General features: G+C 37.6%; 1 protein-coding gene across 2 annotated transcripts; it reads right to left on the bottom strand.

The window, feature by feature from the left end:
* Positions 1–26,819, bottom strand: LOC149009825 (sterol 3-beta-glucosyltransferase UGT80A2-like). 2 transcript variants are annotated; one of them, XM_089164289.1, is made up of 15 exons: positions 26,523–26,819; positions 26,117–26,349; positions 19,894–20,099; positions 18,254–18,496; positions 13,978–14,089; positions 10,457–10,627; positions 8,718–8,781; positions 8,464–8,521; positions 8,167–8,344; positions 7,546–7,676; positions 4,980–5,082; positions 4,763–4,839; positions 2,169–2,216; positions 1,933–2,082; positions 1–978 (listed from the first exon to the last, which is right to left on the bottom strand). In XM_089164289.1, the coding sequence occupies exons 2-15, from the start codon at positions 26,292–26,294 to the stop codon at positions 793–795; spliced, it is 1,905 nt and encodes a 634-aa protein (XP_089020415.1). In that variant the 5' UTR covers positions 26,295–26,349; positions 26,523–26,819; the 3' UTR covers positions 1–792. The 2 variants fall into 2 exon arrangements, with proteins under 2 accessions (XP_089020415.1, XP_089020414.1); XM_089164288.1 differs by having other exon boundaries at positions 26,117–26,819.

Raw genomic sequence — 26,819 nt, 5'->3', positions numbered from 1 at the left:
CCCCTTGTTGAAGAGAAAAGAATGTGGATTTTTTTTTTACCGTAAATGAAATTTTCAATCCTCGAGTATAGGAACATTTTGTAACTGTAGATAATAATCTAAGTAAACATAATCCACATAAATAAATGTACTACCGAAGGTTGAACACCATTTAAGAATAGGGAACCTAACTTAGCTAATAGGTAGGTTTCTTGCAAATGAGGACGTTTCAACTGAACTTAGCTAGTTTTGATAGGAATCTCGAATGTTGGATGTAACTAATAGTCAAAAATCCATATTTTGCATTGTTTTCATATCTAACTAAAGGAAGCTGCAAATGAAAAAGCAGTGTTAGGAAAGTATCTTAATCCATATTAACCGTTTCTCTCTGTAATTGGATCATGAGAGGGTGGTTATGGAGTGTCAAATGGCATTTGGCTCTTCTCCTTAGAGAAGATCTCTCAATGAATATCCAATGAGTAATTCAATTCATTAGAACAAAGGCATTAATGCTTCAGAGGAGTCTGCAGGCTTCTTTCTAATGAAACATGTTGAAACAACTACTAGTGCTGCTAAATTAGTTGATGACTTACATGAATTTTATCAGCATAACAAAATATACCAGTCCTGGAGAAACTTCATAAGCTATACATTATGGCTGGCGAAGACGATGTTCATACAGAGAAAATACATTTTGAATATGGTAATTTTTCCCACAAATACTTTGGGAGGACAAAAAAATATGTATACACTACGTAGTAATTCCTAATCACTAGAAAATAAAATGAAGGAATGATAGCACCGAGTGCCAACTTAAGAACAACCAAAACATCTTCTTACAGAGACGACAGAGTGTTCATAAAACCCTGGTGTTGCTGGAGGAGGCTCAGGCGGCTCAGACTTTCTAGGAGGAAGATGTTTAAGGAAGGCTTTTACTGCTCCTGCCACTCCATCCTCAGTTTTCATAGCCTCTGCCAGTTCAACAGCAGACTGTTTCACCTGCATTGGTTGTTCAGAAAGTCCATAACACTGTCCATTTTTCTTAATTGAAACATCTAATGCTCCACAGAGATGAAAGATATGCTGCATGTTGATAAAAGTGGTGAGCTCAAGTCAATGACTCCAATTCAATGGCCTACCAAAACTGGCTCTCCATAGCAGTTAATGTGCTACGCATTATTGCAACTATACTTACTTCAGTGCCATTGGTTGGAATTTTGACTGGCTTCAAATTTTTCGTACTTATTGGTCTATCAGAGCAAGAATGGGGATCAGGAATGCTAAGGTGCCCAGACACACGAATTGAGACACTAGAAACTGGATAAGACCCCTCAGTGTTCCAGACATAAAATACATATTGAGCACGTTAGTAAATAAGTTGATGAATTTTCTGGCCCCTTCTCTTTCACTCTAGCTTAGGCTCTATGCATCTTCTACATTATTTTCTTATATCAACAAATGTAATGAACCTCTTAATATTTGTGGCCATAAACAGCAGAGGAAGATTCACAAAGCCAGCCTCAAATCATTCAAGCATGCTTGGTTGAATTGTATTCAAACAGAATTTTGAATATAGTTATAAATTTAATGTAAACACACAGCAACTACCAGTAAAGGATGTCATTTGTGAGATCTGGGTAAGTTAGACGGGCATCTGTGAAGCACAGATGGGCCATCCATATATAGATTTCAAAACAAGTTAAAAATGGTTAGAACTAAACTTTGACAGAAAGAGATTACATATATTAATTGGGCCACAAATCCCAATTATTTAGGCAAGACGCTGAATGATGGCCTAAATGGGAGGAAGAATGTCATCCAAAGTGACAGCATGGATTGACAACCAGAAAGTTTCAGAACATCATAAAACCCAAGCCATCTAATCTTGGTCAAGAAAGAATTTCATTGAATACTGGACTACAAAATCCAGAGAATAATGCACTTAAATATTACCTTGGGATCAAGCATGAAATTTATTGCATCAACCAACTTTTTTAGTGAGAACTCATCAACTGGTATAGGAGCAGGACCTACTCCTCTGGCATGCACTCTTTCTCCCCAGAATGGTTGGTCGCCAAAGAAAGGTACAACAGTGGTTGGACACTACATATCAGTAAAAACATGCAATCAGCACCAAAGTGAAAACATGAAATTGAAACCTTAGACAAGATGATTATAGAAAGCAGTACCGCAGCTTTTAGGCCAGCAGCTGTTGTTCCAGCACCCCCATGATGAATCTAAACGCAAGTACAGATTAGTAACAACTTGTTAAGATTGGGAGGAAAATTTGAGAAGCACAAAATGGAAGAACCAATAAAATATGAAGCAACCAAAATAAGAAAACTGAGTCAGGAGAAGATTCAATTGGCATTACAATTTAATTCTAGCAAAAAGGAAAAATATTAATGTAAAAGAAAGCAAGCAAGCATATGAAGAGCAGTAAAGCCAACTTCTTTTCATGTCATCATGATCCTCTTTTAAGAATCAGAACAGATAAATTTCCACTTGTCGTTTTCAATATATTATCAAGCTCAATAAAACAATGTCACTCTCTTCAGTCAGTCAAGAACTCAACGTTGTCCCAATCATGATTCAAGTTTCCCCGAAATTGCGGATCCGGGAAAAAGGAGATGAAACACATGGGGAGTTGAAAAAGTAACCAATCTTGGTTGGTTTCAGTCAAAATTTCTCAGTTCGTTCCAGTAGTACTGACCCAACTTAAAGCTTTTTATCCTCGGTTTCAATGAGATCTGCAAAAATTTGGAGACCTCATCTCCTTTGTTTTGCCAATCTCGAGCTCCCTCTCCTACTATTTTTGACCTACAACCGTCCATTTTTCTTGCAAATCCTGCATTCCTTTGTGATTCTTCCTCCCATTTGCTGGTTTAAGGTGCATTGAAGCTAATTTGAAGATCCATACAAGAAAGGTATATGTCTTCTTCTCCAAATCTTGATTTTTTTGATAGTTTATCTGTAAATATATGTTAGATCATGTTCAAATTAATATATGTTTAATTTAGGGGCCTAATTCTTCTTCTTTCATCCATCACCCTCTTACAGTTTCAGTGACCCATTCCCTAGATTGGGATATTTCTCTCATGTTGACGATGGGACCTAAAGATGGGTAGTTATGACTACCAAAACATCTGGATCCACACCATGTTATGGTTTGTGTATGTTGCACATTCAAAGGAGAGGCTAAGACACATGCAATGGTATGCAGCTCATGGGATTGATCCATCAAGAAACTCATAATGGAATTAAGGCTCGTGGAATGAAGTGGAGATATCAGCAATCATTTACATTGCTCCTTTAGTTTGTAGATAACACCATCTTGTTTGTCATGGATGTTAGTTTTTATTAGACATTTAAGGTACATCAGATTACAACTCTGTTGTGGATAACTGATTATATTTCTCTAAATCAGTAGGATATGAATTATACATTTTCATCATTTTATTTTATGCAAAATACCTCATCCATTGTGTTTATTAGACTTAAATAGGGTATATGCAGAAACCCAGGTGAAAAACAGCCGAAATAGGGCCGAAACCAGGGACCAAAAAGCACTCGGTATCATCCCATTTTGTCAAAATTTCAGTCATATCTCTGTTTCAAGGCTGGCCAAAACCAGCCTCCAACCAAGATTTCAAACCTTGGTCCCAACTAAAATGTGGTCAGATAGATACATGGTTCCTTGCCCTCCAAATAAGCTCTATTCAAGGTCAAAGTTGATACAAGGCCTAAGCTATACATGCATTCCTTCATTTTCTTCAGTCATTATCAATGTTGTGATGTGTCTGCTTCATAGTTTTGGAAAGCGGAGTATTGACATGATCAATTACACCATCTAACAGTTTCTACAATGAATCAGCTATCAAGCATTGAAACATGGAGAGGACCAGAAATATGAGAGGTCTACAGAGCATTTGGTCTCTTAAGCATTAGTTACTATGATGCATTTCTTTCATGGTTTAGGTACACAGCTTATACATGTAATCAGATACACCGCAATATAGTTTTCTACCAAACATTGTTAGAGAAGAGGAACCAACATAGAAAAGGAAAGCAAGAATAAACTCAAGCAGTTACAGCATTCTAACTTCATTTAACTTCATTATGAAACCAATCTAGAGCTAGTCAACAGCATAACAGCATTTGTCTTTACAAATTAAATATAAATAAGTTCTTTATTTTTACGACAGAGTATGTTATCACTTCTCGTCTCCAATCACGATTCCTAAGCTTAAATCATAAATTATGAAACCCATTCCACCTTAAGTTACCACAATAGAAAGGTAAAGAAGACAACTATTACTAAGGAAACAAAATCAACAATACAACCAGATAATCATTGACAGTGCAAAGCCAATAGCTTTAGGGTGCAACCCTTCTTGAGAAAATAATAGTCAAGAATGATACTACTGATAGTGATGGAATTTACAGAGATAACAGTTCCATGGCTGAACATAGCTTAAGATTTTTGAACCAGGTTGAATCTACAACTATAAAATTAAGAAAACGTTGGATATGATTATGGTTCTTCGCTGGCAGCCACATTCAAAATTAGCACATCTTCATAAACCAAACTTAACAGGGGCCAATAAACAAGCATGACTAAACACAGATTTGATATTCACATGGATATGAAATGGAGATGAGCCAACTACAGGCAAAGTAGGGACAATTCTAAAGTTCACATGCCTATGAAATAATTCTAATGCAAATGAAGCTTCTACTTGAATTAATCTTCAAGAAATATGAAAGAATAATCACATCATACCACAGCTTTGCACCTCAAGAATAGCCAGTCATGAGGGCAGTTGTCTAGTAGATATACAAAATCAGGTGGTTCTGCCACTATGGAGAAAAAAACCCAGGTAAGAGAATATAACATGCTTCCACAAGTAAAAGAAAAATGAAATCAACTGAATGAATCCTAAAAAGAATGGAGTTGTCTGAGGTACATAACAGTTAGAAGAGTGGAGCTTGATACTTACAGTTTCCAAGACCACCCCACCCTTTATTAATGATGCCTCTTTGTCCAGTCATTTTCAGTGCCTCCACAATTGTTTGTGTCATTTTCTCTGGCTCTTGAAGAGGCTATTGAGAAGCCACGAAGTTAAAAATAGAAGCACCAAAGATGGACACAAACTTAAAAAAGTGCATCATATCTTAATAGTGCTAGTGAATTTTGGAATTAAAATGCGAACAGATGCAAATAAGGAATCTGAGTGTTATAAATTCAATCCGAATATAGCACATCAAGAGGCACAAATATTTGGAGTCCAATTAAAAAAATATGGACTAAACTATCCTATTTAGCAGAAGCCTCTTACAATTGACATTATGTTCTTTTTCCATGGTGATGCAAGTTTCACAGCCTGTCCTAGATTAAAACAGAAAACAACTAGCTTTACAACACTTTGGTTGATCAACAAGTTCATTGGTGAACAGAACACAATGTCCTAGAAGGCCCTTCCATATTTCTGCTGAAGTGGCCACAAAAAGCTAAGCATACACTTCAGGTGACCAGGTCTTCTTTCTAACTTGAGATTTGTGAAAATTGTAACTATCTTAGCGGTGCACTAGTGATGAATCTCAGAGGATTCTTTTCATCATTCTCATAGTTACCCACTAGATGATCTATTTGACAGGCATTCAATCAGCTGAACTAATGCTATTTATTCACAACATGGAATATCTGCCATATTAAAGCCAGGATGGATGAGTGGCAAAACTAGAAGGATAAGGTAAGGAATGACCATATGTTAGGTACCTGAATGAGGCTACTTAACAAGGTGGAATAACTCAAGAAGAAAAAGGAACTTTAAATAAAGTTGAAAAACAACATTCTCCGCCTCTCCCAAGGCATGCTCCACTAAACTTTCTCAATGTAAACTGTCTCTTCTCTCCTCCCCCCCCTTTTTTTTTTTTTTTTTCTTCCCTTTTTTTTTTTTGAGTCATCCCTCGTAGTCTCTTCAAAAGTAACCGTTCATAGGACTCTTCGTCCTGTGCTCTTCTCTTCCTGTCGTCAGGCTCTTCTCGCTCGTTTCCTTCCCTGTTTGGTTTCTTTCCCGTTGGTGTGCGGTTCTGGGCCTCCCTCTAGAGCTAGACTAGAAGTAGCTCCAATAAATGATAAGCTACAAGAAAGTCAATTGAGGTGCCACGGCCATGTTCAATGGAGGCCTTTAAATGCCCCTATTCAGATAAGTGATTTAATCTAGATCGAATGAATTAAAGAACTAGGGCAAATCTAAGATAACCTTTAGAGAAGTGGTGAGAAAGGATATGGATAGCTTAGGCTCTAGTATGGCCCTAGTTGATTGGAAAGGAAGGATACATGTAGCCAGCCCCATTTAGTTGGGAAAAGGCTTATTGTTGTTGTATGGAATATCTGACATAAATTACAAGAAGGATGTAGGTTGAAAACACTTTTCTTTTTCTATTTGATATTTGAGTATATAATTAGTTTCTCAAAAATAGTAATATTCTGAAGTTGTTTAGTCTCAAGTCAAATGAGTATGCAACCTAATGTTTTTGTCAGAGAAAAGTGTTTGCATCCCAAGCTGAGACAGTGTGCAACTTTAATTAGTAGAGTCAAAGATTAGTGATTGACAATGGAGTTCCACCCCTTACCCCCCAAAAGCGCCGGGGGGGGGGGGGTTGCAAATCTGTGAGTGCAACTAAGTAACTCACATTGGTTCAAGTATATCAGCCAACTAATGTGAGAATATCTTTTGTCCTTTCTTTCTGGCTTCATCTTTTTCTGTCAAATTCTGACTCATTAATCTCCATACTCAGTTTATAAGTATGTGAGAATATCTTTTGTCCTTTCTTTCTGGCTTCATCTTTTTCTGTCAAATTCTGACTCATTAATCTCCAAACTTAGTTTAAAAGTACCTCAGAATAAACAATAATGATACCAAAGGATCTACATTTCCCATGACAAAAATTTCTTTCTTTAATGTGTATTCACAAGCAAAACCATTTGTCACCAATGAAGTTATAATTTTCACTGCTGCCAAACCCAAAAACACTTATTAATTGTTAGTGTCATGCTAGAAGTTCTAGTCTTTTTTTTCTCTTTTCTTTTAATTTTAAAACAGTACACCTTAAAGTTACGATATTTAATAAATGCTTCCCATTCTAAACACAGGACACATAAAGAGAAAAGTTAGGGCTCCTTATGTGGTAATACACTTATACCAAGTAATAAACATCTTAGAATTCAATTTTTATTTTTACTTTTAACAAAGAATTTGTATTCCAAATACTAGAAACCATATAACGCACCAAATGCTGGTTCAAGTTTTGGGGACTAGAAACTTCCATTAGCAATTATCCCATGGGGGATGCAGACAAAATCAGAAACTTAATCAGTATTGAGTCAACTTCATATCTCATGTCTGTGGGTCTGTGGTGTCTATGATGCATCCTAAAATGTTGTTCCTTTCATCTGAGTGATCAGGAGAATGCTAGCTCTCCTGCCTCTTAGACAACAAGCCTAGATCTGCAATCACTATTGCTAGCGACTAGAACGAGTAAGGACAAAAAGAAACTCACAAGGCTACCAAATCCGACATAGATAGGTGCATCACCCGCTTCAATCCATTTCACTAGTGATTCTGGAGGCACATAATTTGAAGCAAGGTCAAGGAAGCAAAAACCAACAACATCAATCTTGGGACCCCAGTCTGCAAAACAAAGCAAGAAAAGCTAGAACATATTAGATTAGGGCTTCAAAATAAACAACCAAACAATCATCGAACCAGCAATAATATTCCTGTTTAGCTTACAAGCAAATGTGTTGAATTGAAGGAGAATATATATATATACTACAATAATTAGAGCAAGAAACAGTATTGTCTTCCTGTAGTGAAGTCTAAAAGGATGCAAGTGAAATTATCCAACTTGTTCATTATTTTAAGTAGAAATCAATATGACCTGACATTTTCAGTGCCATATAAATAGAGAACTATCCGCAAAAGACAACCATAAACTTGGTAGGAAAAAAAGAAAATGTAATTTAGTAGTCAGTTATAAGAGAAATCTTGAATAACCAGTTTAAATAACCGCAAGTTAGATAACACCAGTAAACAGTATGTGAGTTGCTCGTAACAATGTAAGACTGAAAATACTGAATTGCATCACTATTATTATGATATGAAGAATCAAACGATTAACCTTTTGGTTTGGGGACAAGGTGAGGACTCCAAATGTATCCATAGGGCACATCAGAAGCAGACCCTTGGGCACCACTTAAATATGTGACCGGTCTTAACCTCAGCTTTTTCTTCCGAAATTCATTAATCATGTCTCGTATTCCAAGCCATATTAATGAGTCAACAATTTGGTAGGACAGCTGCATAACTTACTCAGAATGAGAAAAGCAAGTGAAACTAAGTAAAATAAGAAATACTTCTGTATAAAATGGAATTAGTAACTGAAGAAGAAAACATAGAAAGTTTTTAGTTATCTCACTCTATATCCAGGATGCTGCTTGACACGGGATAAAGGATGTGGAAATTCACTGGTTGGCCTGCCAACAGAGATTCAAACGTCACTATTAGTTGCACTCCCAATGATGAATATAATATCCCATTGAACCAGGTAACGCATAATAATAGATTCATTTACTAAACACAAGAAGTTTAAAATGCTAACTTCTGCACAAAAATACACACAGTAGGCACTTGCAGAACTCAAATAAAAGCCGATAGACCAAGCAAACTTACGTCCATGGCATGGTGAAAAATATATGGATTGGTACGCCTAAAGCTTCAGCAACGTGTGTATGTCCTGAAAGGTGTCCATCACAGTTAGCAATGAAAAGGCTTCCACTTAATTGTGCCACAAGCCAGATTTTTATACCCATAGATTAATTTCACACCTAATGAAAGAACTAAGAAGAAATATAAAGTAAAACAGAAGGTGATTGAAGTGGATTCACGGACCCTTAAGACAATCGCACCAACATCATTAGAGGATAAGCCAAGAGCCAACAAAAGGATGATTTCAAGATGTTTAACCTCTCCCAACATTTCTTTTTCAGTGCTTTAATGTTTTGTTGTTTTCATTTAATAGAATTTACATAACAATGATTTTAGCTGGAACCAATCTGGCGCCAGTTCATGCAATGCTCAATGATCCAAGCATCTAAGAAAATATCTCTAAGCCTTTATCAAGGATTGGGGGCAGTCTTAAGAAGATAATATAAATATCAGATGCGTCATCCTATACAGTTCAGATTTTGTAATTCATTGGAACTATCCTAGTTCCTCAGAATACTAACTTCAGTTATAACAAGTTCTAATCTTCTCACCCAATGAGGTGTTCAGTGAATGTATGAGCAAGCACCATTTTACATGAGATCAATGAAAAATGGACCAAATGATAGAACTTGGTTCAGTGATCAATCAGCAACAAAATTCATGGTGGACAATGTGTCACCCAGGCACCTTGGCTCCCTAGACAGATGCCTTGGAAGCCTTGTTGGTGTCACCTTGCATCTGGATCCCCACCAACACCTAGGATTGCCTTGACGCTAATAACTAAGCAAGAATATTAATCCTAACAATCTACAAGAGATGGTCATAAATTTTCTCAGTTCACATAGACTATCCTGTAAGCCAGCCTGTCAAATTAGATAGCATTTGACATTCTGCCCAATCTCTTATAGCATGGGAGAACCAAGATTCTGGAAGGACATCATCACTTCACTATAGAAAAAGAAGTCATCTCAGAACAACTACCCAGTAAGTGGAATGAAAAACAGGACCACAATGATGAAGTACAAAAACCTATAGATGGTTTAGTGTGGTGTACTTCTTCAATTGGTGTTGAAAGTTGAAATAGGGATCCCAAGACCAAAAGCGTCCCTCAACCACCTAGAAGTGATATTCAGCTGAACCACATCATTCAATCACTTGCACAACTTACTAAACACGTCACCAACATTGAAAAGACGCATGTTGAGCCCCTATTTGGCAATCTTAGACTTCACAATATAGCTGTCAAGGCAACACCTAGGTGATCCGCCTTGGAATCCAGCTTGCCTTGGCAGCTAGTGTTGCTTTGGTAGCCAATGCAGCATAACCATCACCAAGCTACTGTTCATGCTACAGTAACATGCACAGTAAACATATGAGATTATTCTCTAGAATTGGAGGGGCCCAGTGCAGCTCACAAGAAAAAAATAGGAGGTGCTGTTTTGCAGAAGTGTTTTAAGGATATTTGGGATTTATAATTTATTGGGATAATTATGTAACCAGAATTTTACTTTGGGTAGGTTATGTAAAAATAATATTAACTTTAGTTAAATTTAAATCATCAAGAGTCCTAATTTAATTGAAGTGAAAGGTTGACAGGGTGTCACCAAACATTAGATATTAGAAATACTCATGAACCAAAACTTATACATGAGCATGTGCAGAAGAAAGTTATTAAAAACAGGAAAAAAGTGATCGAATCTAACCATATGCCGGTGGATTGGCAATTATGGCATCTGCTTTGAAAGGAACACCAGAATCAATATCAGGATCTTTGCATGCTGGATATAGAGATAATATGATTTCCTTTATTTGCTTGCGCTGAATAGGTATTTCAGAAGGTCCAGAAGGCAAGAAACCCTTATTCTTGACCATATCTGCACACAGGTGCACTAATTACCAGAAATAAAATAGCACAATATCCAATGCATCAACTACAGGAAATTAACCAAAATGTCACAGCTACAGTAGCCATATTCTGTACCAATGAAACCAAGTACCACAAGAGAAACTGCTTTAAATTTTATAAGCTATTTCCGCACCAAAGAGCAAGCAAATAAGGAAAATGAAAAAGCAGAGAGAAGGATAACAGTCCCAGTTTTGTCAACAATTACTGAAATCATCAAACGTTTGAAACAAAGAAGAAAACATATTAAAGCTTCTGAGGTGATATTAGATATGGTCATTTTATAGGCAAAATGAGTTTTAGATGAAAACAGATTCAGAAAAAAGGAGGGTGGAGAGAATTTTGAACAAAAGGAACAGAAAAGAAACCAACAGCCTGGGGAATTACTTACAGGGAACAAACCCAATAGGAATGATTCTCCACTGAAAGAAGTAAATAAGTGAAGTACGATAGCTTCAGGAAACCTAGAAAATAATTCCTAAAGTGAAGGTAGGAAAGTTGGGAAGCACATCCAATTCATATATCTCAGCATACATGCAGTGCAGCCAATATAAGGAAACAAATCATAAGTGCAGAAATTCATCTAACCCAATAGACAAAGCATAACAGATCAGTACCTTCCTTAGAGTACACCATGGTTTGAATGCCGTGAATAAATGTTAAATCACTCCCTAACTCCACCAAATGTGTCCTCAGGGACCCCTTATAGTTGGTAGAAGAATATTCAAGGTACTTGGGAGCTGAAGTTGAGGCAAACATTGGAAATCTTGGGGTTGATACAAGAACTGGTAAGAAAATTAGCAATAATCAAGTCTAAACAAGAAAGGAAGATTTGGTTTTGTTGTTAGCTGAGGAATCACCCCTCTTGATACCTAGAGCTAGCACCAGCCCAGAGGGGCTGATATCCCCAAACAGTCCTTAACAACAGGTTTCTTGGAGATTTGAATTAAAAAGGTCATGAAAATTTGGAATGTTACGTCTTTCATCATAATCAGTCCTATTCCAGCCAAAAATTTATGATCTTTCGGGTTTACGAGCAGAAGTAGCTGAAAGAAAAAAGGGAAGACTCTTGAGAAATTATAATAATGAAGGTTGGGAGAAATATGATGGAGCAAACAACAATGATCTGGGGGACTGAAAAGGGATGGTTTGCTGTAAATATAAAGTTCAAAAGCAAGAGTCAAGAATAAGAAGAAGATTGTATCTTGCTTCACACTATTGTGGATTCACTTCAAGAATTGCATAGAATCAATCATGTCGCAGAAAAAGAGAATGACCTCACAAGTTCCAAATACTTTTGTTGTCAATCATTAACAAATAGGCTTTTTTAGTTGTGCTGCTATATAAGGGTACATGAACACATGTACCATGGGGGTATACTTATGTCATGTACATATTAGTTATAAGTGATATTTATTGTTTTACATATTTTCCTTGTAGTTTGGTTGATAAGCAAACCCATCCTAGGTTTAGTTTCTATTTTCTGTCAACTAATATCCAGTCATTAATTCTGTGTGATCCAGTTTAGGAGATACTTCTAGACCAGCTGTTGTAATGCAGTAGTAGTAGTAGTTATTATATTACTAAGGGTAGAATTGTCTTGTTGGTTTATTTTCATTGTAAATTTGTAATAGTCCCACACTGGGAAGATCTGTTCCTGTTTTGGTAAGTTACTAATATGAATAAAGGCCCTGCTATGTCACTCTCACACAAGTCAGGATTTTCTCAAAAATTACAACATCAGCATATGATCCTTTGCTATTAATAAAGTCCAATGTGAGGGGCAGAGTTTCATGCGAAACCTATCTCCCCTCATTCCCTCCTTCCACACTCTTCCCTTCTCTACTCCCTGTGGTTCTGGTTTGCTAAAACTGCAGCCACCGTGACAGGCTTCATAACAGTAAGAAACAGTAATTTTAGACATAACTATATATTACACCTCTGAATCTGTTATTTCCTAAAATAACTCCATATAACTACACCGTAATAACAACACTACAGAAAAATGATAATTACCCAATCAAGAGTACAAGTTAACTATACCCAACCACCCACCCTGTCCCCCCCCCCCACCCCAAAAAAAAAAAAAAAAAAAAAAAAAAAAAAAAAAACTCCCAATCTGACCTAACCTGTTCTCACCATCCCATGCAAGCCCATTTGACCCTTCCCTCACTCACTGAACCCCCCCCCCCCCCCCCCCCCCAGAACCCATCTGGGCCATCCCACACCAAATTAACCTGCCACACCATCAACCTAAGCAAGCCACCTGACCCACCACTCACTCTTTCTCACTCGAGGCCATCAAACCCCCAACCCTTAGTATGCCTCTGATCGAGAGGGTTGCAGGAGAAGCAACCGCATTACCAAGGGGTGTTACCAAATTGATGGAGATTTCCTTGTTGATTTCAAGTCTCCAAGAAACAAGAAGAAAAAGAATAGAAAGAAAAATTAGGTTTTCTTTTACCAGTGTTTCTGAGCCTCCTTTTCTTCTGTTGTTTGCCTATTTAGCTTTGTTGCAAGGTTTGGTGCCGTTTGTTAAGCCTCTGCTTTTGGTCAGGCTTTGCCCTTTGGTTCATTTTATATTCTTTCCCTCCACCTTTCACTTCTTTGGTTCATGAATTTATTTATTCATCCAAAAAAAGTATAAGTAATAAAAACAACTGCAAATTAATACTGGTCATCTAGTGATAATTAAGTGACACATGGCCACATGTGTCTGTCTCCTCTGATATGTCCTGAATTCTTGGTGATGTCCTAATCAATTCTTAATCAAGCCATAGCTTGGAAGTATCAGTAACATTGGTTAATACACAAATTTCCTATGATTTTTGCATGAAAGGTGATCCAAAAAGAAAGCAACATGCAAATCAGTAATTTGTCCTCCATAAAACTTCAGCTCAATTCAACTCTATAGTTATTTCATTTGATATTCCTTGATAAGTTGTAAATATTGCAAATTTGCAATGGTAAACAACAATCCCATGGATCAATAGACCACCTGGAAGTGATATAATCCACAGCATAAAACTATAAAAAGACCAAAACACAATTCAATAGTTTCCAATCGTTTCCACAAAAAACTTAATTTAAGTTCCTAAAACAGTCATGGACATCTGGAAAGAAATGCATAGCAAACAGAAAATGGGAATTCAATCCTGTCTGGCAGCTAGTGTAAAAGGATAGGAAGTTCACTACAGTCATGAACATCTCCACAACTAGTCATTTAATACATATGAAAACAGATGAGAATTCCACACTGCAGATTCCAAGAGCCTACTGATTCATACTCAAGGAGAAACATGTAACATGTAGGTCACTTACAACCAGCAAGGACCACCGGATCCCCCCCTAATGGATAAAACTCCAGCCCAGCAGTCAAGACAAATTCTTTGAAATTCGCATGAGTAGCCAATCTAACACGATGCCCAAAATCCTGCATGCAGATACAAATGTCATTCACGACTAAAATAAAGTAGTTTACCAGAGAAAACTTTTTTTTTTTTTTTCTTTTTTTTTTGGGGGGGGGGGTGAAATATAATAACGGCCAGCAAAGAGCAGGAGATTACAATTCGATTTAAAAAATCAAACTAATGATGAAGCTAAAGTCCAGAATTAAATGACATATGAATAGAAAAGAATCCTTGAAACAGATCTAGGATCAAGGGGAAAAACTTTAAACCGAATTTCTAATCCCAATATTAAGGGTGCAACAAGACCAAATAACATTCTGCAAGTACAAACCCCTAGCCAAGGTTGAGAACAAAGGGTGTAAATCATGAGTTAGCTAAAACAATGTCCCACAATTAAAATTTCAAATCTTACACCCAAAAAATAAAATCTGAAGTTTCAAATCAACCCCTAAAAGTAGGATAGTAAACCAGACTGATTAGTCAAAATATAAAAGACCTACTTGATTTGTTTGTTGAGGAAGAAATTTTAGAACACGCTTGCAGAACTAAGTTGAAGATAAATGAGAGGAAAGCAAACAGAAGGAAAGCTGAATATTATCAAATACGAACCAATAAACCATATTGCTGTAATTATGCGTTAAAGGGCAGAATTGTCTAGAGGATATTATTATGTAATATCCCACATCGGGAATTTCTATTATTTTTGTACTCTCTTATTAATATAAACAAAGACTGACTGTGTCTTCCTGACACACATCAAATTCTCAGATCATTCAACATGGTATCAAAGCCGAAAGTTTTTCAGCATTTGATATTATGTCTGGAAAAAACTCTGCCCTTAACCTAATTTTTCCCTTTATTTTTCGATAGCGACACACATACCACCATCCATCCTTCCCATAACTGCCAACCATCCACCAGAGCTCTGAAGCCACTGCCACCACTTCAGCCCCCATCCTAGACCAATGCCACCACTTCAGCCTCCATCCTAGACCACCGCCACCTTGCAGGCCCTCCTCTCTTCCGTCTCCTTTCCACCAACCCTCTTAGGTCATCAGTTGCCCTCTTTGACCTAGATTTTATGCATTATCAGACCGGTTTAATTGACTCCAGCCAACCCAGAAAAACCAATCCAATGGGTTTGGTCCAACAAGAACTAGATTTAAATAAGTATTTTATTTTTATTTTTATTTTTATTTTAGACTTCTATTTGTTTTTGTATTCTTACTTAAGGTTTTAGTCTTACTATTTGAGTCCTTGTCTGTTAAGTTATGAAAGAGTCCTAGTCTAGCTAGGAGTCCTAATTAAAAAGGTATTCCTTTTGTTGTGTCCAGAATGTTTGTAAGATCCCAAATCTACTTTTGTTTTTTATTTTGGATTGGGATTTGTCTTTGTCAAGTTATTGAGAGTTTCAGTTAAGGTAGGAGACCCAATTAGAGAGGGATTCCCTTAGAGACAGTCCACTTCTTACTATGAGTCTAGAACTGCTTTTACTTTGTAATTTGGATCATTCCAGGTTGAATTATGATAGAATCCTTCTAGAAATGAGAGTACTTTAGTCCAGTTAGAGTCCTAGTTAGGAACTTAGGATCACCTTCTAAGTTTTGAGTACTAGTAGGAGTTCATTCATGTAAGGCTATAAACAAAGCCTCTCTAGCTTGTAAAAGACAGCTTTGATGAATGATAAAATTTGAGTATTGGAAGGTGCCAAGAGGAGTTGTGGGTTTCCCTAGGAAGGGAGACTTGTGGCTGTGAATGCTTATAATTTTTTTTGCAATTTGAAGTTCTTCAAAGCTCCCATTATCGTCTTCAAGTAATATGGAGAACCCCTCCTCCTTCCCTCACCTTCACGGCCCTTGTTCCCCTAGTTTGCAGCAGCCCCTCCCCATCCCCAAACCCTAGTTTTTCCAATCCCTTTAGGAAACCTCTTTCCTCTCCCCTCCATAGTTTTTTATCTTTTCTGTAGTCCTACCCATCCCCCCTAACCCTAGGAAGACTGAATTTCTTCATCCACCCCTAAACCCCAAGTCCGTATCCCTTTGGATAGGAACCTGGCATAGTCCATCCGAGGCTGGGTGCAAGGGGCAGAGGCAACGGCTGGGGGTTGTAAAAGGAAGAAGTAAAGAGTTGGGGGGGCATTTTGTAGTGTGAGACTGTGAGTTAGGGCATATGATGAAAAAAACAAAAATATATTTTTTTTTTTTTAAAGAAAGAAAGATTGGGGGTTTTTTTGTTGTTTTTGGGTGGGTTGAGGGGGGGCTGAAACTAGAATGGTATTATAACGGGCTACCAGTCTAGGGAACTATAATGAAAAATACCTAACAATTAACATGTAACTACTCTCGACTTCTTCCAGGTATTTATCGAACCACCAGCTTACCTTGACAAAGGCTCCGGGGGCTCCCAAACATTTGTTTCACCATTGGCCTCACCTTTTTCTTCAGAGACATAAATATTAATGGCAACATCCAACCCTAGCACACCACCTGCCTATTAAAACTCCAACAGTTTTTACCTCTTGACAAAGGAGTTTTCCTGCTGAGGGGGGGGGGGGGCGCTTCCTCTAAGACCTAAAATTCAAGGTCAGATTTATGGCAATCTAACCATTAGATATGTCCCAAACTTTACAAACATCATTTCCCTAACCCTAGTGACCTCCCTCCCAATTTCAGCCCAATCGAGCCAACCCAAACCTAGTCTAACCTAATTTCTTTGCCGCCCTAGATTTCCTTTGCTTCCTTTTCACTTAGATCTTTCAAACCCTTCCTCCAAAGCCTATTTCCTTTTAGAATCATCATCCCTGACCCCTCCTTTACCTTCGACCTTAATCCTAACCCTAGCCACCCCCTAGAAACCCTAATTTCTATCAAACCGTAATCTCCCTAAGCTCTAGACTTGGAAGATTCAATTCTGAAATTAAAATTACGAGGTCTAGGATTGAATTTCGACCAACACTAGTTCCCAGCCACTAGTCATACTCAATTCCCAACCCTAGAACTCTATATTCAGGCCTAGTCCTACAACTGCAGGGTAATAAAACCGTAAACTTACTGTTTGTTCACTTGTTACATTATGCAACCCCATAATTGGAGATGATCTGAACAAAGAATATGACTTTTTTATAAGAAGTTTGGTACCGTTGAGCAATGTGTCGGGGGGGGGGATTGATATCCCAAGCATGATTTCTTCTCTTCTCTTCTGTTTTCTTCCACCCACAAACGTCTTCAACCATTTAAGTTGCTTATGGTTTTCAGCAACAATAGTAAAACTCACCCCCAACCCCTCAACTCCTTCTAATCCTCTACAACCCCAAACCCTAACCTCCCCCTTTGTTTCATTGAGTTTTCCAAGACTTAAATCATTTACAGCCCATTCCAGCAATCAAAAAGCCACCTCCTTTTGATAGAACACTTACCTGCCATCGTATAAACTCAGCCCTGAATGCAGCCCCACATCTCTCATTCAAATTCTAGAAAACCTCATCTCTAGTTCTTCCCAGGAAACACTAAATTTTCCAGTATTCTCCACAACCGAAACCAATCTCCAAAAATTCTGATCGACTGCTCCCTATGTCGTCCTAACAAAGTCAATCAAATTTGGTTTAATCCTAACCAATCTAACCCTAGATTACCCAGAGATTCCATTTCTTGAAATTGAGAAACCAAACCCTATTCTGTTGTTTCTTCAATTCAACGATAATCCACCATCAATGAAACACCAAACCTTCACTGATAGAATCCCATACATTAACATAACCCTACCCTACCATCAAACTCCAAATACTAGCAAACCTTAACTCTAGTTTTGACCTAAGCTTACCAGTTCACAGCAGATCCTGGCTACTGGCTCAACTCCTAGTTGGTTTCCTACCAATCTAGGACAACATCATACAATATTTTTATATTCAACACTTTAATACATATGTATATTCATGACCGAGTTGAAATTTGTGAAATTTAAATATAATGTAAAAGCTGTCACTTTCAATAAATGTTCTCATGTTTAGTGATAGTATATCTGCCAGAATTCCATCAATGCACAGTGAAATATGCATTCACCTTCTCCATTTTCTTCACATGCTTCACCCATTTCTTGTTTGGTGAAGCTTTTCATGAAGCATAGCATCCAAAAACCAGAAACAAAATAAACTTAAGCATAAGCTCATAACATGGGAATAGATCCACAACCTGCAGGCGTTTACCAATAGCAACAAATGGCTGCACATCACCCCGAGTACCAACAATGAGCATAACTATTTGAAGTGGAGGGATATACTGAAGTTCTGTGGGCTCCGGAGGTTCTTCATCAACAGTTTCATGATGAATATCTCTATCTGCAATATCAGCATTTGAGGATTTTTCATCTGTGGGAACTTCAAATTCCACTGTTCCATCATCATTCACAGTAGCTATTTGGTTCAACAACTTGAGCTGCAAATTTTTAAAGGCTTGTAAGAAGCAAGTTAGATTAGCATCACAAGATAAGCTTTTCCCATTAAAAAGAAGATCTGGTATCAAGATAATGGGATGGAAAGACTTTAAACAGAAGAGCAGATGGGGAACAGACTAATAAACCATTTAGAAACCAATAAAAACAGCATAGTCAATGGAAATAAACAATGACAAGAAACATCAGGAACAACTAGTTAATAGAGATATGGAGCATCAAAAGCCAATCCAATCTCAAACAGAAAATACTATTATAACAAAAAAACCAAATGGTCAAAACACTTGATGGAGAACAGGCTAACGACAATTTACTTACTTGGCTTACGGTAACACCAAAAATCTGTTATCTGCCACCCGGCCATGCACTTCAGTACATGGTCGTCATGGCATCTAGGCAACTGAAGGCATTGGAAAGGGCCTGGAAGCAAGGCAACACCAACAAGGCGACCAAAACTATCACGAGTCTGCCTAGGTAACCAAGGCTCCGGATGCCTTGGCAACCATGCTTAACTAACACTATCAAGAGGCAAAGTAGAACTTAAAAGAGTTCAAAGAAGATTATAAACCCAACTCCACATGATTGAAAAGGAAGAAAAAGGGAGGTGAAGAAACAATCTTATTTGAGGTAATCAAATAGAGCATTAGAACCTAAATCTAAAAGCACCAGATGGAACTGCATTTCTCAAAGGTTCTCCAAAATTAGAAACTAAACTCAGGATTAATAACTTCAGACAACAAGCTCAGTCAATCATCAGATGAAAATGCAATAACTATCATAGTAAGGGATATGTAGGAGAAGTAAGGCAAAACTTGATCAACATATGATTAAAAAATATAAACAGCCAAGGGGTTAAAGGTAAGCAATATCAGAATTGTTCTGAATGAGTTCTTAAAGCCCCCCCCCCCCAAAGCAGTTCGTAAGCTGGTCACCAAGTGGATCTCACTGGTTTGGGGCTTGCACTGCATTATGTACAGAACCAATAATCCTTAGCTACATCACCATTGATAACAGTTTTTGCTTTACATTACACCACGGACTAAAATTACGGGGAAAATAACCCCAGTTCCCTTAATAGGTCTACCCCATAAATGCATGTGGTAGGACACCCAAGAAGCCATAACTCAATCACTTAATTGGAAAACCCTCCATAAACAATCCATATTTGGCTACACAAGTACACTTCCAAATTGGTGCTCTATCTATCTACACCTGTAAATGTCAAAGCCCTAACTTTTGTCAAAGGCCTAAAATTCAGCATAATAAGATGTCAACTCCTCCATTGACAATTATAAAATAACCACAAACCATAATTCGTGTCATTTATTGAATAGGGAAAAATTCATCCAAAGTAAATTGAAAAAATTCAGGATAGAAATACCTTCTTTGGGGATGATAATTTGTCATCAAATATTTTTTTCGCCTCTTCAAGAATATTAGGTTTTTTACACCTCTCAGTTTTTGATCGTTCCAACTTAAGATGACTTGAAGTCGTCTCTAATTTATCAGACGTTGTCTCTAAGTTGTCAGCATTCAACATTACCCCAGGCAAAGTATTTGCACTAGCTAAGCTCCTGTCAACAGTTCCTGGGAAAGACTCAAGAATAGTGAGTTATCTGAATGTTTAACCATCCAACCATGCCCACAAAGCATCTTAATGGTATTCACCAAAAATGACCAATAATATCCACTTGCAAAAAGAAACTTCCATTTCATGCATTTGCACAAATATCCAGAAAATTTCTGGGAAAACTAAGTGAACTCTTCTGACAAGAACAATTCATGATCAGACAAGCAAACTTCAAAGCATGATGTACAACGGAAATATACTGCATAACTAAACTCTTCTGACAAGAACAATTCATGAACAGACAAGCAAATCAACAGAGACCAAGCTGGATAATGATGCATCATGGGACAATGTGGATGCACGTTTGTTGGACATGTTGAATTCCATGTACAACCAAATTGTCAATTCAATTACTCGTACTGACACCAAAGGAATTATTAGAATACTTGAATGTGCTATATTCAGGTTAAAACAACACTTCTCGTATTTTTAAATCATCACAGGAGTTTTATCATGCAGATAAAATGTTGTTTATCTGCTCATTACTTTGATGATTTTAAGTATGTGTATGAAACAAAACTCAGGACAGCAGCTCATGGTTGTGGGATTTTTGGGATGGTAACAAGTATGACTCCCCTTGGTCCAACATTCTTGGTGATGATAAAGATCCAGCACCAAAACCTAACAACATGGGTGCATGAGTTGAGAACAAACTTCAGTCATATAATTAGCTATTTAATTTTCGTTTGTTCTAGAAGTCATCTGAACACTTAAAAGTCACATGACTTAAATAGCCTGTAATTACTAATTAGGATTAAAATTCTATCTTGTCCTAAAAGATGGGAAGTCTTTATCAATCAGCTAGATGGTTAAAAAGTAGATAGGAACTCTTGTTCAAAAGGAATTGAGTAGGAATTGAATTAGAAGTTAGTTTCGGTCATCTACTTAGCTATTGGATAGGAATTCTTTTACAACAAGGAATGAAGGAACTGAAAATGTAATACCTAGATCAAAATAGGAGTTTCAAATGAAAATGAGTTTATAATGAGCTGACAGCTGCCTATTTAAACTCCTATGGTAGAAATTTATCTAAAATTGCTTGTGAGTTATTATTGTCAGCTGGTGCCCTCCTGTCTATGAGATTTTCTATTTGGAATTGAGAATTCCAGTTGCAAGTTGTGTTTCAAACACCTAATACTAAGCTTGACTGCAGGATAATCTTATACAAGAATCTGCCATACAAGTTAAGCTTGGGAAGCTTGTTGATGCAGTTCAGAATGCCCAAGAAGGTCAATTGGGCTCTAGAATACTTAATTTTGGTCCATGGATGGGTTCTATAGACATTAGGCTTCAAATTTTTGGGTCTTGACAATCCATGGAATCAGTAGTTAACTTAAATATCTAGGTCAGTGTTTGAGTTGAATTAGGATACTTAATAGCTAGTTAAAATTTAATATTGAGTTTATTTACTTTACTGAGTCTTTTAGAGTGATTAGAAGTTCTTTAATGAGTCAAACAGGAATTTTAGAACGTCTCTATAAATGTAATGAATCCCCCACCAACTAGAGATGCCCTTGATTTAAAAATATCACTCTTTCATAAGAGCTTTGGTGCTGTCAAAGCAGCACAAGGGGATCACTATCCTAGTTCTGATTTCTTTGCTTTTCTTTCCCAAGATCTCCTTCTAATCTTCTAATCTGAATCTTTCTTCATCTTCTTTTGACCTTTTAAATTGAGAGCCTGGAAGAGTGGCCCCGAGACGATCCTATTTAATCTAGCGCTACATTTTTATTGGGTAAGGGGATCTAGTCTAAGCCATCTTCTCTTCTTTCCACCTTTCTATTTTCGTATTCACAAATCCTCCTTCACAAGTGTCCAACCCAGGCCTATTTCACCAGTCTTCTTGTTCAGACACTCCAAAACAAAACGGTGTGGCTGGACAAGAGAACATACATTTAATGGAGGTCACTCGCTCTCATCAACTTTGAGATGAAAGTATCACATAATTTTTCGGATGATGATGTTTAAATGCATGGTTTCTCATTAATTGCATCCCTTCTTCTGTGTCAAGTGGTAGTATTTTCTAACTCGCTTTTCCGTCTGAATCTCTATTTGCTTTGCCTCCACTCATTTTAGGTTGGTTTGTTTTATTTATGATCATTGTTTTTAAATTGGATCCTAAGGCCACTAAGCTTATTTTCTTAGGATATCTTCATACTTAAAAAGGGTACCAATGTTACTCTTCAATTTTATAGATATGATGTGTCACAGTCAATGTCTCTTTCTTTAAAGTCTACACCTTATAATGATGATTCTTTATGTTATTTGAATTAGCTGATGATCTTCCCCAACATGCTGTGCAATGTTCTGCCCACAGGTTACACAGGATAGTGCTCCCTCTCCTCTACCAGCACCATCACCTATTCGGTTTATGTTTTCTTGTCATTTTTGTAGTAATAGAAGTATGTAACACTGCCTGCTTATCAACACCTACCTCATCCTATTTGTCTCCAGATCCTGATCGAATATAAGGATTCCTCCCCCTGATTTTGATGTTCCTATTGCCAATTGTGAGAGTGTTTGGAGTAGTACTTAAAATCCTTTGACCAATTTCATATCTTACACTGGCTTATTTTCCTCTTTTCATTCCAATCTTTTTACTATTGCATCTCATCGTATTCTAAAAGTCTATTACATGGACATTATCCAATTCTGGCCGGAGGACAGCAAATACAGGAGGGAAATTGTTGGCTTTGGATGATAATCAAACTTGGTATCCTGTTGTTCCCTTGCAAGCAGGTGAGTTTCTTGTTGGTTGTCAATGGGTGTATGTAGTTAAGATGAATCCCAATGGTTAATTTGCTCTAAAGCTGGTTTGGTAGTAAAGGGATATATGCAAGCTCACTGTGTTAACTATTTAGATACTTTTTCTCCAGTTACCAGGCTTGCTTATATTCATGATTTAATATCTCTTGCAGGTTCTCATCATTGTTCTGTCTACCAGTTGGATGTGAAGACTGCTTATCTCTATACAATCTCCATAAGGAATTCTATATGGAGCAACCACCACAGTTTGTTGCTCAGGGAAAGTAAACCTCTTCTCATCCACAGTTGGATGTGAAGAATGCTTATCTTTATACAATCTAGCATGCAAGCTTGAGATTTCTTTATATCTTTTGAAGCAACCTCTTCTCTTGGCAGAATTTGGATTTGCTAACAAAGACAAGGATGTTAGTGTCCAAACCTCTAGTTGAAGCAGGTTCATCATCAAATAGGGTTTTTTTTCTTAGGAATTAGCCTAAGGTTAATTATATACATATTGGCCTTTTGTCCTATGGGTTTACATTGTAGTTGGCCAACTTAATGGACCTCAAACATGGGCAACTACATTAAGTACGAATTTAGGTTTAGTTACTCTATTTTAGGTTTTAGACTCCGGCTTGGTTCAGTTACGGTTCAATTCAAGTAAGATTTGGTCTAATTTAAATTATGGTAATCAGTAACTTTTAGAATGTAATTATGACCTTATTATAGTCAATTTTACTCTGCCAATAGGTTTCAAGTTACCTAATAGGTTAGGCCATTACTTTTTAAAATAGGAGTCTATTTTTGGCCTTGGATATAATGTTACAATAGGGTACTTTACTGAAACAAATTTGATTATTGAAATTACAACCAATTTGGTTATTGAAATTGCTTTTGCAAGCTGCTATTCCCTTCTTCTCCAGTGTGAGATCTCTTTGTCTAGTGTTATGAGTCTAGGCTGATCCGCTCCTCGGTGTTTAAAGCACAAGCTGCTGTTGGGACTGTGGAATCAATCAACTCCTTGACAGCAAGAAGTCCTGAAGGTTCTTTCAAGCTACCTCTTCACCAATTTGAAGGACAATATTCACCATTCAAGAACAAATTCAAGTGCAAGCATCACAACAGAGAACCCTTGCTGCCCAGCCATCACACATCCATCGTTCAAGTATTGACCTTCGAATCCCAAAAACCCAGACACCCCCTTTTCTAGATTCATTTTTGGAAAACCACATTACAAGAATTCACCCATCCCTATTTTGCCATTCAAATTCATCCAAAATCTAGCCAAAGCCCCACACTTTGTTCCCTTCATTCCATCCTAGCTGCTGCCCCCATTGAACCATCAAAACTCCAGGTTTTTATTCTTGTACTTTTTTAATTACTTCACATCCAACAATTAGAACCCTTCCATATTTGGACCATATCAACCACTCATTTTTTAAATAAAACCATTTGAGTCTGGTTGCAGTCTGACCAGCCGAAACCCTAGAGTTTTGCCTTACCAATATTTGGATTGAACAACCCTCACTACCAATCTAGAACTCAATACAAACCCCAAACCAAAATTCAACCCTAAAGCTCTAATTTACCCCCCTTCCAGACCCTGGAAACAAAAACCTGATCCGTTGGAAATTAAAATTTAGCAATCATACTTCCCCTGTGAAACTCCTAACCTTGACCATTAGACTCCCATTTACTAGTCATAGTCATACCTTGAAATCCTAATCTTGACCTAACCCAAACCTCAAGTGGACCTCGCATCCAGTTCTAGCCTGTCCAGATTGGCTGGTTCATACAAGACTCCAAAACTAGCCTCTAGTGCCCTCCCAATCTAGGGATACATCACTAGATACTCCTTTGGATGGTGGCGATATTTTAGGTGATCCTAAGGAATACCAAAGAGAGAATTTATTTCACTGTTGCTTGGCCTGACATTGTTTTTCTCTTTAGCATTGAGCCAAATTCCTTTCCTCTCCTTGGTTCCCACTGGAATGCAGTCATTTGAATTGTGGGATATCTCAACAGGGCTCGAGGTCGTGGTCTGCTGTACTCTAACCAGACATGTAGAAGGATTTTTGGATGATGATTGGGCTAGATCTCTTATTGGTAGGAGATCAGTAACTAGTTATTGCACTTTTGTGAGACAAAATCCTGTGTCATTGAATAATAAGAAGCATACATTTGTCAATAGGTCAAATGCAGAGTGAGAGTTGACCTATGGCACATGTCACATGTGGATATATGTCAGTGAAGTAATTGCTAACCAACCTTGGGCTTCTGGATACAATCTCTAATGCAGCTAGTGTGTGATAATTAGGCTGTTATTGAGTATTCTTTTTATCATGTGTTTCATAAAGGAACAAAACACAATGAAGTTGACAGCCACTTTATTTGAGAAAGACTACAAAAAGTTCTTACTTCTCCACAAGATGTCAACACAAGGGGAACAACTAGCAGATATGTTGCCAATCTTTAGGAAGTGGTAGGACTAACTATATTTGTAACAAATTGAACATGATTAAAATCTTTACTCCTAGTTGAGAGGGAGTGTTATCATGTTTTAGATACCACTCACATGATTAGTCAATTAGTTTTATGTTCTGTTTTTGTTTTGATAGACTATTCTGTCAGTATGAATTATAGCCTATTAATACGCATTGAGTGGAAGTGGGAAGTCTACAATATTTTTTATTTAATCATCGCCCCTTTTCTTCCAGTTCTTCTTCTTATAGTTTACAATAATAGTTTTGCCTTCTAATGGGTTCCTGATAACTGAACATGATTTTCCAAACCAATGCATTTTTCCAGAGTAGCCAACTCTACTGAGCTGGTAGAGAGTCTAGAGACTAGAGTTTCCTTCGTTCCTATCTCCGAAGAAGGGTACAGCAGAGAGTGACCAGTCAAATCCCTTATCTCAGATTCAGGATTCAGGATTCAGCAGATTGAACCAACTACGACCAGTCAAGCCGCTATCTCAGAAGAAGATATAGCAGATAGAACAAATTATGACGAATCAATCCGTATTTTCTACAATCGAAGAAACCTTTCATTTGGCAAAACGACACGGAACATAAAGATCAAACGACAGGGTCAACTAATTCCCATAATTGTCAACATTCGATCAGTTTGAATGTATCAGCGAATTCAACTCAATATCAGATAATTCAAACTAAAATAAATAGTCCGCCATCCCATTAGTTTTAGTTTAGAGAATCAAACGATGACCCACCTGAAGTGTCGTGAACTCCGTTAGTAGTAGAACTACTCCCTGCGGCCTCCCCGGTTCCAAAGTCACTATCACTACGACTTCCATTGACAACCACCACCTCGTCGGCACCGAATGAAACAGAGACCTCATCGTCACTCTCGGAAGAGCTTCGACCGCACTCCCGATAATCCACCATCATTACTGGCACCAAAGTCCACTCCGTCCACTGCAATTACAGTTTTTCCGAGCCAGATCTGCAGAAAGTTTCTACACTGAGAGAGAATAAAAGATGCTTTTCGTCTTGGTTAAGGAATTCCGAACCCTAAATGCGAGGAGCAGTTGAAGGAGGATATAGTTTGCGTCTGGCATATTCTTTCACATGGAAACGACAAATCTAGCTGTGCAGGATAGCTCAACAGAAAGATACCTCGTTTAGTTTGGTCTCCGTTGCTTTCGAGATTGACAGATTGAAGACGAAGCAGAAAACTGTAAGGAAAAACTATAACCGCTTCAGCATCCACAACTGGAATAAGGAAATTTCGGTTCGAATTCAACGGTCAAGACTAAGGAGAAGACAATGCTAAGAGTAGTTGGTTGAAGCTGAACGTGACGAACGTCGTCGCTCTTTCGCTCCAGCAAATTTCCCACACTTTCCTATTATTAATGTATCGTGTACAGTAGTGAGGGTTCCCAGACAACCGGCGGTTAACCCCTCCTTGTCTGC

The sequence above is a fragment of the Hakea prostrata genome, chromosome 7 (genome assembly GCF_041222555.1).
Source record: "Hakea prostrata isolate BN-2017 chromosome 7, UWA_Hpros_2, whole genome shotgun sequence".
Taxonomy (NCBI): Eukaryota; Viridiplantae; Streptophyta; class Magnoliopsida; order Proteales; family Proteaceae; genus Hakea; species Hakea prostrata.
The sequence above is the reverse complement of the archived record's forward strand: the minus strand, read 5'-3'. Positions and strand labels throughout refer to the sequence as shown.

Excerpts from the sequence above, each read along its gene's own strand:
- LOC149009825 (XM_089164288.1), bottom strand. The coding sequence starts at position 26,294 with ATGATGGTGGATTATCGGGAGTGCGGTCGAAGCTCTTCCGAGAGTGAC. Across the intron at positions 20,100-26,116 it reads CGGAGTTCACGACACTTCAG|GAACTGTTGACAGGAGCTTA; the intron begins GTGGGTCATCGT and ends AGTCTTTCCCAG. Across the intron at positions 4,840-4,979 it reads GTGGGGTGGTCTTGGAAACT|TGGCAGAACCACCTGATTTT; the intron begins GTAAGTATCAAG and ends TTTTCTCCATAG.